General features: G+C 38.9%; 1 protein-coding gene across 1 annotated transcript; it reads left to right on the forward strand.

The window, feature by feature from the left end:
• Positions 1–12,458: 12,458 nt before the first annotated feature.
• Positions 12,459–13,162, forward strand: N7458_008786 (uncharacterized protein; the record flags this gene model as incomplete). Its single annotated transcript, XM_056912168.1, has 3 exons — positions 12,459–12,543; positions 12,594–12,753; positions 12,922–13,162. The coding sequence occupies 3 exons, from the start codon at positions 12,459–12,461 to the stop codon at positions 13,160–13,162; spliced, it is 486 nt and encodes a 161-aa protein (XP_056761017.1).
• Positions 13,163–13,556: the final 394 nt, after the last annotated feature.

Raw genomic sequence — 13,556 nt, forward strand, 5'->3', positions numbered from 1 at the left:
ATAGGACGAAAATCAATAGTTCTTCGCCTACACAAAGCAGTATATAGCCTACGCATTGCTAGCAAGAGATAGGAAGATGATATCAAAGAGCTACTTCTCTTACTCGGATTTCGACTATATCCTGATGATCCAGCCCTCTATACTAATAATCGCATAGTTATTATAGTGTTCGTTGACGATTTTCTAGCTACCTACTATAAAACTAAGAGCTTGCACGCTTACTAGATAAAAGACCTACTCTTATAGCGGTTTAAGATAAAAGATTATAGCGAACTAACTTAATTCATCGGAGTTCGCGTTATTAGAGATCGTCAGAAACGAAAGACCTAGCTTAGTCAAGCAGCTTATATTAAAAAGATCGCTGCTAGATTCAATCTTCTTAATAAAAAGCCTCCAAAAACACTACTCTTGACTAATCACGATATCGATCTAGTTTTATCTAATCTAATTAATCCGAAAACCGCTAAATTATATCAACAAAAGTACGGATCAACCCTTTTTCCTATAGTTTAGACGAGACCGGATACTATATTCGCTAATTAGCTGCTAGCTAAATCGCTTACTCGCTGTAACGAGAAGTATCTAATAGCAGCTAATTACCTAATTTCCTATCTATACGGGACGAAAGATCTAGCAATTTACTACGATAGTAGCTAACTAGATAATTAAATCTTTACTACTTCGTTAGACGCAAGCTTTACTAATAATCCTGATAGAAAGAGCTCTAAAGGATTTATCTTTTGCCTGTTTAGTAGACTAATTAAATAGAAATCTCGAAAACAAAAGACGGTTACTACGTTAACGACCGAAGCCGAACTACTCGTAATCAGCTATATAGCTAAATAGCTATATTAGATCAAACGCCTTTTCTCCTTTATCTAATTCGATATTGACTAACTAGAAATATTGAATTACGATAATAAACAGACCGTCGACCTATTAAATCGCGAGAAATCAGTATTTTAGACGAAACTTCGCTACGTAGATATCCACTAACTTTAGATTCGGCAAGAAGTTTAGGCCAAACAGCTAATAGTCTAATAGGTTAAAACAACTAAAATACCAGCTGATAGACTCATAAAACGCCTACCCAGCGAAAAACACTACGCTTTTGTTAAGTAGCTACACATAGAAGTATCCCTATTATATTAGGTAATTGCCTGCCTTTCCTTTCGTCTTATTTAGCTCTCACTTTGCTCTTACCTATCATCTTATATCGAGAGCTAAGGGGGTATATCGGTATATATAGCCTATAGGCCAGATATATATCTTGAATCCTGCCTGCTTACTAAGCATTCCTATCTTGCTTACCGCTAGGAAAACCTAATCTTGTTTACCCCTAGATTCTGATCCTAGATTCTAATCTTCAACGATCGTGTTAATATTGCCCGACTAGGCAAAGGAATATTCAATACTCTAAAATAACCTCGACTGTTCTTGATTTCCTTATATGATATTTGCTATGTTCCTTATGTTATAAATTGCACTCTGTTTCCTAGTTAGAATAAATAAGTTTGACATCCTTTTTATCCCAGGAAGAATCACCGGAAATAGTAGACCATCTGAATCAACCTTCCACTGCTTGATCCTTCTGTCTGATCAGTCGATTATGATCTATCCTGATTCGTCTCTCTTCCATAATCGTAGCACTCAGATTAGTGCGCACGAACGATTTCTACCAAGGTTTTATGCACTATACCAAAATCCAACACTATCTTTGTATTATATCTTAACTCTCGTATAGGCACTCCTCCTCGATAGCCGAGGGGGTTAGAATCGAAGATCTCCCACACCTTATCCCGGACGACACTTTATTCTCAAGTCCACTTCCATCAAGCTAACCTATATTCGATATAATACTTAATAGTTCCTCTGTTCGTATATAGCTAGTACCCCTAGTACTAGAGAACCTTCAGCGGATTAAACCTAACCGGATTAACGAATACCTATTATACGAAGCGAATATAAGTAAGGAATTCGTGGAGTAGTGGCTTCAAACTAACTATAGGAGGAAAAGACGGATTAATTAGGATAGAAGGCATCACGCAACCTACTAGGAAGGCTTCGATCAAGTAGCTAATACTAAAGATAGGAAGCCTAGCGTGATATATAAGCGATACCGTACGGTTCTTGAACATCCAGCATTAGCATATTCTAGTACATCATCGATAAATAAACATCTTAAAGGGCCACAATATCAGCGAGGGATAGGTAAGCCAAGTATCCAAAAACTACTCGTGTAAGCTATATATACGACTAAGATCATATTTCTCCTTAAAGCTAATAATACTAAATCTACTAGGGTCAGAGGGCGCCTACCCAAGTTTTCACGCAGAGTACTTAGGAACAGAAGCTTCTGAACCTAGTAACAGTATCGTATTTACCTTTCCTCTTCCTCGAGCATCAAGAGTTCTATAACCTTATCTCGTACGCACGCCTTACCCCTATAACACTAACTATTCCTTCTAGGAAGGTGATCCGTACGAGGCTTCATCAATTTGTCACTAACAACTAAATAACCACTCTCTAGTACCTACTATTAGGTGCAAAGCTATCTCTAGCACTTGACTGCTAGACATCGCTATTTAAGCAGGTATTTATAGTAATAACAGTATATTTCCTTGATTAGAACTAGGACTATCGCGAAGTCCTTCTCGGTTTCGAACCTCTTTCCGGTATATATTCAGGAACTAACCTTAGTAAGTGTCAACTTATGTGGGGTCTTCCCGCAGATAACTAAGCCGCCACTATCTTTTCCCCGGAAGATCACCTTCATGACCACTATATTGATTTATATTGATCCTTAACGATCTCGCATTAAACTGCCTATATTGGCCGGAGACTACTCAATACTCCAAGATAACCTCGGATATTCTTGATTTCTTCATATGATATTTACTATGTACCTCGTGTTATAAATTCTGTTTGCTTTCCTAGCTAAATTGAACAAGTTTGACATCTCTTTTGATTTATAAGTAGATTTCTTTGGCATACCTGATTATACTCTTCTTTTAGTCTAATTAGCCGACCTCTATTTCTCTCATAATAGTCTTTCTTCACCTGCTTATGACATATATATCCTTTTGTGTGCAATCGGATTTTATGATCACTACCTAAAATCTAATAGTTATGAGCCCGAGCTTCTGCTAAGGCCTCTGACTAGTCAATCAATCCCCTCTTATCTTATTTTTATCTTATCTATCTCTTACTTTCGTCTTAAAAGTGATAGATTCAACCGATCTTCGAGCTATATAGCTTAACTACCTACTTAAAATCTACGTATACTAGGTACCCTAGATCACTGCTGTTAAAGACTACGCACTAGCGAATAGTGTATAGAAGTATATTGATCTAGACTAATCCGATCCTGCTACCCCGCCGCAGGAACCTATAAAACCCTAATTCGCTGATCTTACTAAAGATCCCGCTAACGTTCCTATACGGCTAATTAATCTTATATCCGACTAATTAGCTATCTATAAGATATTGCTAAGTAAGTACGAATTATCAAGATTAGACTATCTTCGCTATCTTCGATTAATCGAATCTCTTAAATAAGGTATTCGATTATCTCTTATATTAGAAGGACGGTAGATCGTTAATAGCCTATTAGCATACGAAGCTATTATCAAACTTCGAGCTATATTCGTACTATCCGACTAATCAAAGAACCGACAAATCTAACGTGATTAGGATAGTATCAAACGCTAAACGCCACTAACTAAATTATCTTATCTTGCTATATAGGGACAGAAGTGGATTATTAGCTAATCAGAAGGCGAGAAAGCCGGAATTGCCTACTTTAAAGACCTACTATCTCCTATATACGATTTCTTAGAGACGATTCAACTAAGCGATCAAGGTTTCTACACCTTTTAGTATAATACAATCCTCTAGGGCTTAAAAAAGCCTACCCTGACAGAGTTAGTTAACCTGTTTATTAACTAATACCGGCTAATTAGCTCTTCTACTAGGCGACTAATTGCCTATCCGATCTATCAGGGACGAGATATAGAAGACGAGTCGAACATTATAAAGCTGCCTACTAATCGAAATTGCCCTTGCGGATTTAAGCATAGATTCGATAAGTGCCGATATATCAATCTAAAGGTCAGGCTAAAGGGTTAGAAGCTAGATTAGGCAATCGAGAAGATCTTCAAAGATCTATACGAATCGTTATATGCCTTTAAGACCGTATATGATTATGCGATTAAGAGACATTAATTAAACGACTCTAACTAATCAGATCTAACTAGAGATCAAGATCTAGCTAGAGATCGAGATACATTTTTAGCCTATATTCCGAAGAAGGAGGCCAAAACTCTCTTTCGAGATAATAACCGGTTAGCTATCCCCTCGTCCGTCCGGGAAGGACAATTAGCGCATTTCAATTAGCGTATTATATTATCCAATAGGTTATCGGACTAAAATATTCGATGTGTTATTGGATATAGGGCTCCACTATCTACTAAGTCATCAACGCGTGTTTTTCTACACGCGTAACCCCTACCAACCTGCCTACCAACCTGCCTACCAACCTGCCTACCAACCTGCCTACCAACCTGCCTACCAACCTGCCAATAAATCTGCCATGGCTCCAAAGAAATCTACTAAGGCTACACGGAAGCGCACGCTTGACGAGATTACTGCCGAATTACCTACTAAGGAAGAACTCTCTCGGCAGCTAAAGCCCTTGATCCCTTCCTCCGAACCTCCACGGCTGCACCTACCTACTAGCATTGACCTAGATAGCCCATACGCGATCTTTACACTCTTTATTAGCGAAGAGATTTTCGATCGTATCAGCCAATCTACCAATGCATACGCGCAGCGAAATCTAGCGAAGCTAGCTACCACTGCCACTACTACTACTACTCGCGCGTGGAAGGATACTACAACTGCAGAGATCAAGGTCTTCTTTGGTATCCTTATTTATATAGGTGTTCACCCTGAGCCACGCATTGATCTCTACTGGGCGCAAGATAGACGAGAAGGACCACTACATACTCCTCCGCTTTATATGACCCTTAAGCGCTTTGAACAGATTAAGCGCTATCTTCATATATCTCACCCTGACGAAGATGAGATGCGATCGGAGAAGGATAAGAAGCAGTAGTGGTATAAGCTAGACCCTCTAGCTTTCTTCTTCAAAGAGGCTGCTGAAAAGCACTACCAACCAGGTTCTAATATCTCTATCGATGAGACTATGGTTCGCTGCTTTGGCCGTACGAAGCATACTGTCAAGATGCCTAATAAGCTAATTCAACAAGGTTATAAGATCTTTGCCCTCGCAGAACATGGCTATATTTGGACATTTACATGGAGTAGCCGCCTATGGGGGATCGCGGAGATGTTTAAATATGAAGGCCTTAGCCCTACGGCAAGAATGGTGCTTAAGATGGTCAAGAAGCTTCCTGGCCTAGCTAGTTCGATGGCTAATCTTCCTGCTACCCCTATGAGCAATTCGCATACCAATCTTATAGCCAATTCGATGGCTAATCTTCCTGCTACCCCTATAAGCAATTCGCATACCAATCTCATGGCCAATTCGATGGCTAATCTTCCTGCTACCCCTATGAGCAATTCGCATACCAATCTTATAGCCAATTCGATGGCTAATCTTCCTGCTACCCCTATGAGTAATTCGCATACCAATCTCATGGCCAATTCGATGGCTAATCTTCCTGCTACCCCTATGAGCAATTCGCATACCAATCTTATGGCCAATTCGATGGCTAATCTTCCTGCTACCCCTATAAGCAATTCGCATACCAATCTTATGGCCAATTCGATGGCTAATCTTCCTGCTACCCCTATAAGCAATTCGCATACCAACCTCATGGCCAATTCGCCGGCTAATTCGCATACCCTAGCACCCTATATTGTCTACTTAGATAACTACTTTACCTCGGTAGCCCTTTTCAAAGAGCTTCGAGATATTCAATGTGGTGTATGTGGTACTACCCGCCCTCAAAATAGGATACCTTCTCAGCTCGTTAAGCTAAAGGATCACATTAAGACGATCCCATAGGGTACACTCTATGCAGCAGAGGCTGAAGGGGTTCTATGTCTTACTTGGCAGGACAATAATATAGTCCTTCTACTATCTACTATCCACTCGCCAGAGATATACACTCCTACTAAGCGGAAGCGGCCATCACCAACCTCTACGAATGCAGCTATCTCGCGTATACCTTTTGGTGATGAGATAACTAAGGAGCTCGAGATTCCTACTGCTATCAATGACTACAATCACTATATGGGTGGTGTGGATATTGCAAATCAGTATAGGGCTTCTTATGAAATTCATCGAAAGTGCGAGCGTGTCTGGTTCCCTCTGCTTTTCTTCTTTATTGATGCTGCAATTATTAATGCTTACTGCATTCAATATATCTTTAAGAAGCAACAGGGGGCTAGTGAGCTATCTAGTCAGCTAGATTTTCGGCGAAAGCTCTACCAGCAGCTCTTAGCCTTTGCACCTTCGCCAGTACCAAGGCCAGTACCTGGTATAAACCACCAGCGAATTCAATTCGATAGGCGAAAAGCTTGTGTGTGGTGTCAGTATAAGAGAGAAAAGGGCAAAAGAGGCCAACAGGCCAATCGGTCAAGATCTGGTTGTTTAGAATGCGGCAGTGTAAGCCTATGTGTAAAAGGGCAGTGTTGGGACGAATTTCATAGAATTAGCTAGTCGATTAGGCCTGATTAATTACCATACTGAACTGTGACCGCGATTAGCCAATTAGTACGCGTTATTCATATACGCTAGTATAGCCTAGTAAAATACGCTAATTGTCCTTCCCGGACGGACGAGGGGATAAGCACAATCAGGATCTCTACTAAGCGAAGTGATGCCTAGTACTATAATACCGGAGCCTTAATTTATGTAACGAATAATAGATCTCTACTGTAAAACTATAGGTCTATCGTGTCCTTAGTTATAGTTGGAAATACCGAAACTACTATCCTCGGCTATAGAGACCTTAAAGTCGCCCTAACTAAGTCTCTTAACAGCACTACTTTTCCTTTGAAGCAAGTTGCTTACTGCCCTGGATTCTATATCAACCTGATCTCTGTAGAACGTGCTGCTAGTGCAGGAATCTATCTAAACGGTAGAAAGAATCTGCTAGAAGAAGAGGACAGAACGCCTATCTGCGAATTAAATCCAAAATTAGGTATTTACCTAATTAAATAGGACGAATTAGCAATCACTAGCGAACTAACCGCTAATTATATTGCCCTATCGTCACATACAAAAAATCAACTTGATAGGACGATAGACTAATAGTATCGTCGCCTAGGCCACGTAGGAAAAGAGATCTTATCCTATCTACCGGATCACTCATTAAACATCTCTGTTAGAGATATATCTTTACTAATCAACTACTACGAGGCCTGCAAATTAGCTAATTCGCCCCGCTAAATCTCTCGAGTACCTATATAGTATAGTCGCCCGTTCGAATCGCTATACTAGGATCTTATTCATTTCGAGCTATCTTTAGCTAAAACCTTATATCTTTCTTACTCCGTTGACCCTGTTACTAAATATCAACTAGTAGAAGATCTTTCCTCTAAGACCGATTCGTTATAATCTCTCTATAAACAAATTGATTTCGTCTAAACCTAATTCAACCTACGCGTCCTTATAATACATTTAGATAACAAGAGATCTCTATCTAAATTCTTTGATCAAGATGCTAGATCACGTAGTATTAACCTAGAAACTATACTGCCCTATTAACCTAACCAAAACGGCTACGCTAAACGATACGGTGTATCGATCTCTAAGATAGCTAGGCAGATAACTATCGATTTAGGCCTACTAAGCTATCTTTAGCCTAAGGTAGCTAAAACTGCTATCTTTATACAAAACCGTATTCCTTATCGATCGATTAGCTGGCAATCTCCGTATAAAGCCCTTACTACCTATCTTAGTGACAAAGCACTATATTAGCTTTAGATAAAGCCTGATCTCTTAAATATACGAATTTTTAGATACAAAGCTTACGTACGTATTAACAAGCTACTAAGATTAGCTAAGCTAGCACTACGTGTAGCTATCGGCTATCTAGTAGGCTATGAAGCATACAATATCTGGCGTATTTAAATTCCTACTAACCGCCGTATTATTCGCGCACGTAATGTCTAATTCAATAAGCAAGAATTCTACGACTCCTCTCTATCTAATCAGAGAATTCGTATATACGAAGAATCTAATCTCTCTTAGCTAATCAGAATCCTTGACGATGAAGAAATCATTTAAATCCTTGACGATATCGATATTCTAATTACTATTGACCAATTAGATTCCGTACAGCAAGACCTAGGGGGTAGAAGCAATACTACGACTGCTGATTTCGATCTTGCTATACCTTCTTAATTAGATTCGCCTTATATTTAACTCGATTCTCCTGTTGATTCAGACGAAATCCTTGGTGATTAACTAATTACACTACTACTCGATCCAAAATCAGACGATTCTATAGCCGATTTAGACCAATCTAACTAATCTCTCGATAATCCTAACTAATCAGGAACTTAGGAGCAACTATTTGTCTTGATTAATAATACAAACTTCGATCCTTCTAGCTATGAACCTCTTTCTATGCTAATCAAACGCCCTCGATCTAATTCTGATATAAGCCGAGACCAAGATAAGGTGAAAAGACCTTACTTTAGCCTTATAACCTTTCTATAAGCCTTCTCGTCTTATTAGATAAAATAACTAAAGATTCTTATCTCGTCTATTCCTCCTGCACTACCTAGCTATAACTAATTAGCTAGTCACCCTTTCGAAGAATAATTTCGCTAAGCTATGCAAGTTGAATTTAATAAACTCCTTAATATATATACATTTGAACCAATTAGTGCAAACTATATCAGATTTATATATCAGGCAAATTGCAAAGATCTTGACTAATTAGATTGCCTACGTTATTAATTTATCAAGATACGATAGGTCTTTGCCTATAAATCCGATGAATTAGGCTATCTTACGCGCTTTAAAGCTAGATTATGCGTACGCGGAGATACGCAAATCCCTAATAATCAAGATATACGTACTAGCACCCTTACTGCTAGAACCTTTCGTATACTAATAGCAATTATTACCCGATTTGATCTTAAGACCTTTTAGATAGATATAGTCAACGCTTTCCTAAATAGTACTCTTAAAGAGGAAGTTTATTACTAATATCCTTAAGGAATAGGACGAAAATCGATAGTTCTTCGCCTATATAAGGTAGTATATAGCCTGCGAATTGCTAGTAAGAGATAGGAGGATGATATTAAAGAGCTACTCCTCTTACTTAGATTTAGACCGTGTCCTAATAACCCTGCCCTTTATACTGATAATCGTATAGTGATTATAGTATTTGTTGACGACTTTCTGGCCGCCTACTATAAAAGTGAGAGTTTATACGCTTACTAGATCAAAGATCTTCTCTTATAGCGATTTGAGATAAAAGATTGTAGTGAACTTACTCAATTTATTAGGATTCGTGTTATTAGAGATCGTCCAAAAAGAAAGATATAGCTTAGTCAGGTAGCCTATATCGAAAAGATCGCTGCTAAATTCAATCTTCTTGATAGAAAGCCTCTAAGAACCCTACTTTTGACTAATCACAAGCTAGATCTAGTAATAGGTTAATCAATTAATCCAAAGATCGTTAAATTATATCAACAAAAATGCGGATTAACCCTTTTCGCGGCTGTTTAGACGAGACCAGACACCGTATTCGCTAATTAGCTACTAGCTTAATCGCTTACTCGGTGTAACGAGAAGTATCTAGCTGCTACTAATTATCTTATCTCCTACCTATACGGAACGAGACACCTAGTAATCTACTTTAGGGATAGCTAACTAGATAGCCAGATCTTCACTATTTTATCCGATGCGAGCTTCGCTAATAATTATAACAGAAAAAGCTCCGAAGGATTTCTCTTCTACCTATTCGGTGGACTAATTAATTGGAGATCTCGTAAGCAGAAGACGATTACTACGTTAACGATAGAAGCCGAACTGCTTACAATTAGTTATACTACTAGGTAGCTATATTAGATAAAGCGGCTATTTTTATTTATCTAATTCGATACTAAGCAGTTTGATTCGCTAGATTGCGATAACAAGCAAACTGTCGACCTACTAAATCGCGAGAAATCAGTATTTCAGACTAAACTACGCTATATAGATATTTATTAGCTTTGGATTCGGCAAGAAGTTTAGGCCAAGCGGTTAACAGTCAAATAGGTCAAGACGACTGAAATGCTAGTAGATAGTCTCATAAAACGATTACTAAGCGAAAAACACTATGAATTCGTTAGACAACTAGGCATGGAAGTATCTCCCTTGTCCTAGATCTTACCTTTTGTCTCATTCAGCTCTCAATTTGCTCTTGCTTTCGTCTCATATCGAGAGCTAAGGGGGTATATCAACTTATGTAGGGTCTTCCCGTAGATAACTAAGCCGCCACTATCTTTTCCCCGGAAGATCACCTTCATGACCACTATATTGATTTATATTGATCCTCAACGATCTCGCATTAAACTGCCTATATTGGCCGGAGACTACTCAACACTCCAAGATAACCTCGGATATTCTTGATTTCTTTATGTGATATTTACTATGTACCTCGTGTTATAAATTCTGTTTGCTTTCCTAGCTAAATTGAACAAGTTTGACATCTCTTTTGATTCATGAGTAGATTTCTTTGGCATACCTGATCATACTCTTCTTTTAGTCTAATTAGCCGACCTCTATTTCTCTCATGATAGTCTTTCTTCACCTGCTTATAACACACATATCCTTTTGTGTGCAATCGGATTTTATGATCACTACCTAAAATCCAACAGTAAGGTTATCGTACGGATTCTACAATAGTATTAAATCCTCGACCGAGTCCTAGCGATTATAACGGACAATATATCTAATAATACTACGCTTATAGCTACTGTTAATAAAACAATCTCGGCTCTAAAGCTTAATATTGATTCCGTAATTATCTAAATCCCCTATATCGTATATATGATTCAACTTAGTCTAAACGATCTACTTAGGAAGATAAAGGTATCTGTGAGCAAGCGATGCTGCGCAGGTTGGTAAAGAGGAAGATAAATTAAAGATGATTAAATAAGATCGATTGATCTTTCTTCCTCTTGATTGAATAGGAAGGATAAAATCAATTCGGCTTAGAATCATAAAGATAAGATGAGAGAAGAGTGAGGTAGGACTGAAGCTTGGTTGATTGTATTGAATCTTGCTTGTATGTCTTAAACATAATTATTATCTTGGTAGAGAAAGCAGGGCATATTTATAATCAACTTGTCTCTTGCATGTGATCGTTCTAGATGATGCATGATGATCTCATGCAGACAGATCTAGATGCATAGTGATCTTATGTAGTAGCTGTTTGATCGGTGGTTGCTTGATTGTACGATGTCATTGACTGTAGTGATGATGTAGATCGTGTCATAGTGATGATGTAGATCGTATACTGTTATATACGTCTTACTTGATGTTATTGACCGTAGTGATGATGGTATAGCATAAAGCTTATAGAGATTCAGCCATCTTGTATAGGCCTTATGAATCTGGCTTGATATACTGCATGACGGTTTAGGCATCTTGCCCTATATCTCACAGTATCTCTAAAGAACGATACTGTAGATCTCGAGTAGAAAGAGGATCGCGTATAAGCACTACGTGCCCGATAGCAAACGCGAGAGATTACTGATACGCTAAACAAGGTTAGCTCCCTTGTTACTTAAACGATGATGTTGCTTACAGATTTAAGGTTCGCTATCTTGCTATTTATATTAACGCAAGCTCTTAACGCCGCGACGTATTTTATAACCTTTAGCCCGATAAGCTAAAGCTCGTGCCTATCTAGGACGTACGAACGCGATAGAATTCAATATACCTTATACTTCGGCGGGCTAAGAGACTCTAGGCAACTTTTAATATATTCTGCTCGTAGTACAATCAGCCCTATTTTACACTAAATACCGAGGAGTAGCGATAGATCGATTATCTACTATTCATCCTATAACCCTTCTTTAAATACATAACTATCGTTTATACGACTAAAGACATAAGTATCTACTTAGTCTTTAGTTTCTATAATAAGCTTTTTGATTATCTTGAAAACTCAATCTGCTAACTCCGACGGAAGAAGGTACCTTAGAAGCAGTTAATACTTTCCTTACTTTAGGCTACACAGGATAAGCTATCAAAGTACTACGCTATGACAGATAGTATCGAAGGCGACCTCTACGCAATTAGTACGATCCTAGTACTAGCAAACAAGCTCTAGTTCTTCTTAACTAAGGAATAGGAGTCTAATGATCTAGAGAAGGATTATAAAAGGATCTATCGTGAGAGTCTTGAGTCTTTATTTACCTCGTACGATGAGAAACGTCCGGAAGGAAGGCTTTGATTAGACGCTAAGTTGTCAATGACAACAATGACAGACGCTGATTTACTATTTGAAAACTCGCAAACATCACTACCTCCGCAACAGAACGAGCTTATAAGATACCTTAATAGTCGTACGTACTCTCTTCTCTTTTTACTAAACAATACTAATTCTTTCTTTTAGCGACCGTACGAGGCTCCCCTCGAATCTTCTGGAAAGACCATGAATACGAGTTTCCTATACTCGTAAGCCTTGCCCGGGATATTATGTTAATTCTAGTAACTAGAGCAGGAGTAGAGCGTCTCTTTAACTCTGCTCGGGATATCTGCTATTATCGCCGAGGGTCTTTAAAGCCAAAGACTATCCGGGATATTATGCTATAGATATATACGACAAGATTCGATCTCCAAGAGCAGAAACGGCTTATACTACAGGAATATCTCTTATACTAAGAGATTGCAGCTATAACAGAGGCTAATAAAACACGGGATGAATCGTTTAATCCGATTAGTGATACCGAGGAAGAGACTAAGGATCTAGTGTATGAGGCAGAGGGTATACAGTCCCCTCTGCGGCCTCGTACAGGAACACTTGACCTCGACGATAGAGAGGCTCTAGATCACGAGGAGGACGATGACGACGATATAAACCCCCTCTGCCTAACACACAGCAGCGTGTATCTAGTAGAAAGCATAAGCGCTCGAAGCTACTTGAGGGCTATGTTCTTGGATCTTAATAATTATACTGGTTGATTCTCTGTATCCTATGTTCGGTTATTCGTTCGATGAAAAATGCCCTTTTCTTATAGTCTTATTCCTTGATTCTTAAATCCACTGCTGTATTATAAATTTACAATTGAATACATAGAAAACCTCTCTTAATATGCATATTTTATGAACAGCGAGTAAGTCACTTTTTTTTGTCTGTTTGCCCTGTTTGTAGACCCTGAGGTTCACCCGCGGGTAACCCTCTGAGGGTCGGACCTCTAGGTATACGACCCTCAGGGTCGATAGGTTAGGCGCTTACCCACCCGCGGTGCGGGTAGGGTGGAGGGTCCGGAGGGTCACCCGCGGGTGAGTGCCAGGTCTAATTAAGATAAGGCAGCATTGGTCAGACTTAAGCTCCCAGGAGCCTATAATAATATCT

This window comes from Penicillium daleae (genome assembly GCF_028827525.1).
Source record: "Penicillium daleae strain IBT 16125 chromosome Unknown utg000008l_segment0_segment0, whole genome shotgun sequence".
NCBI lineage: Eukaryota > Fungi > Ascomycota > Eurotiomycetes > Eurotiales > Aspergillaceae > Penicillium > Penicillium daleae.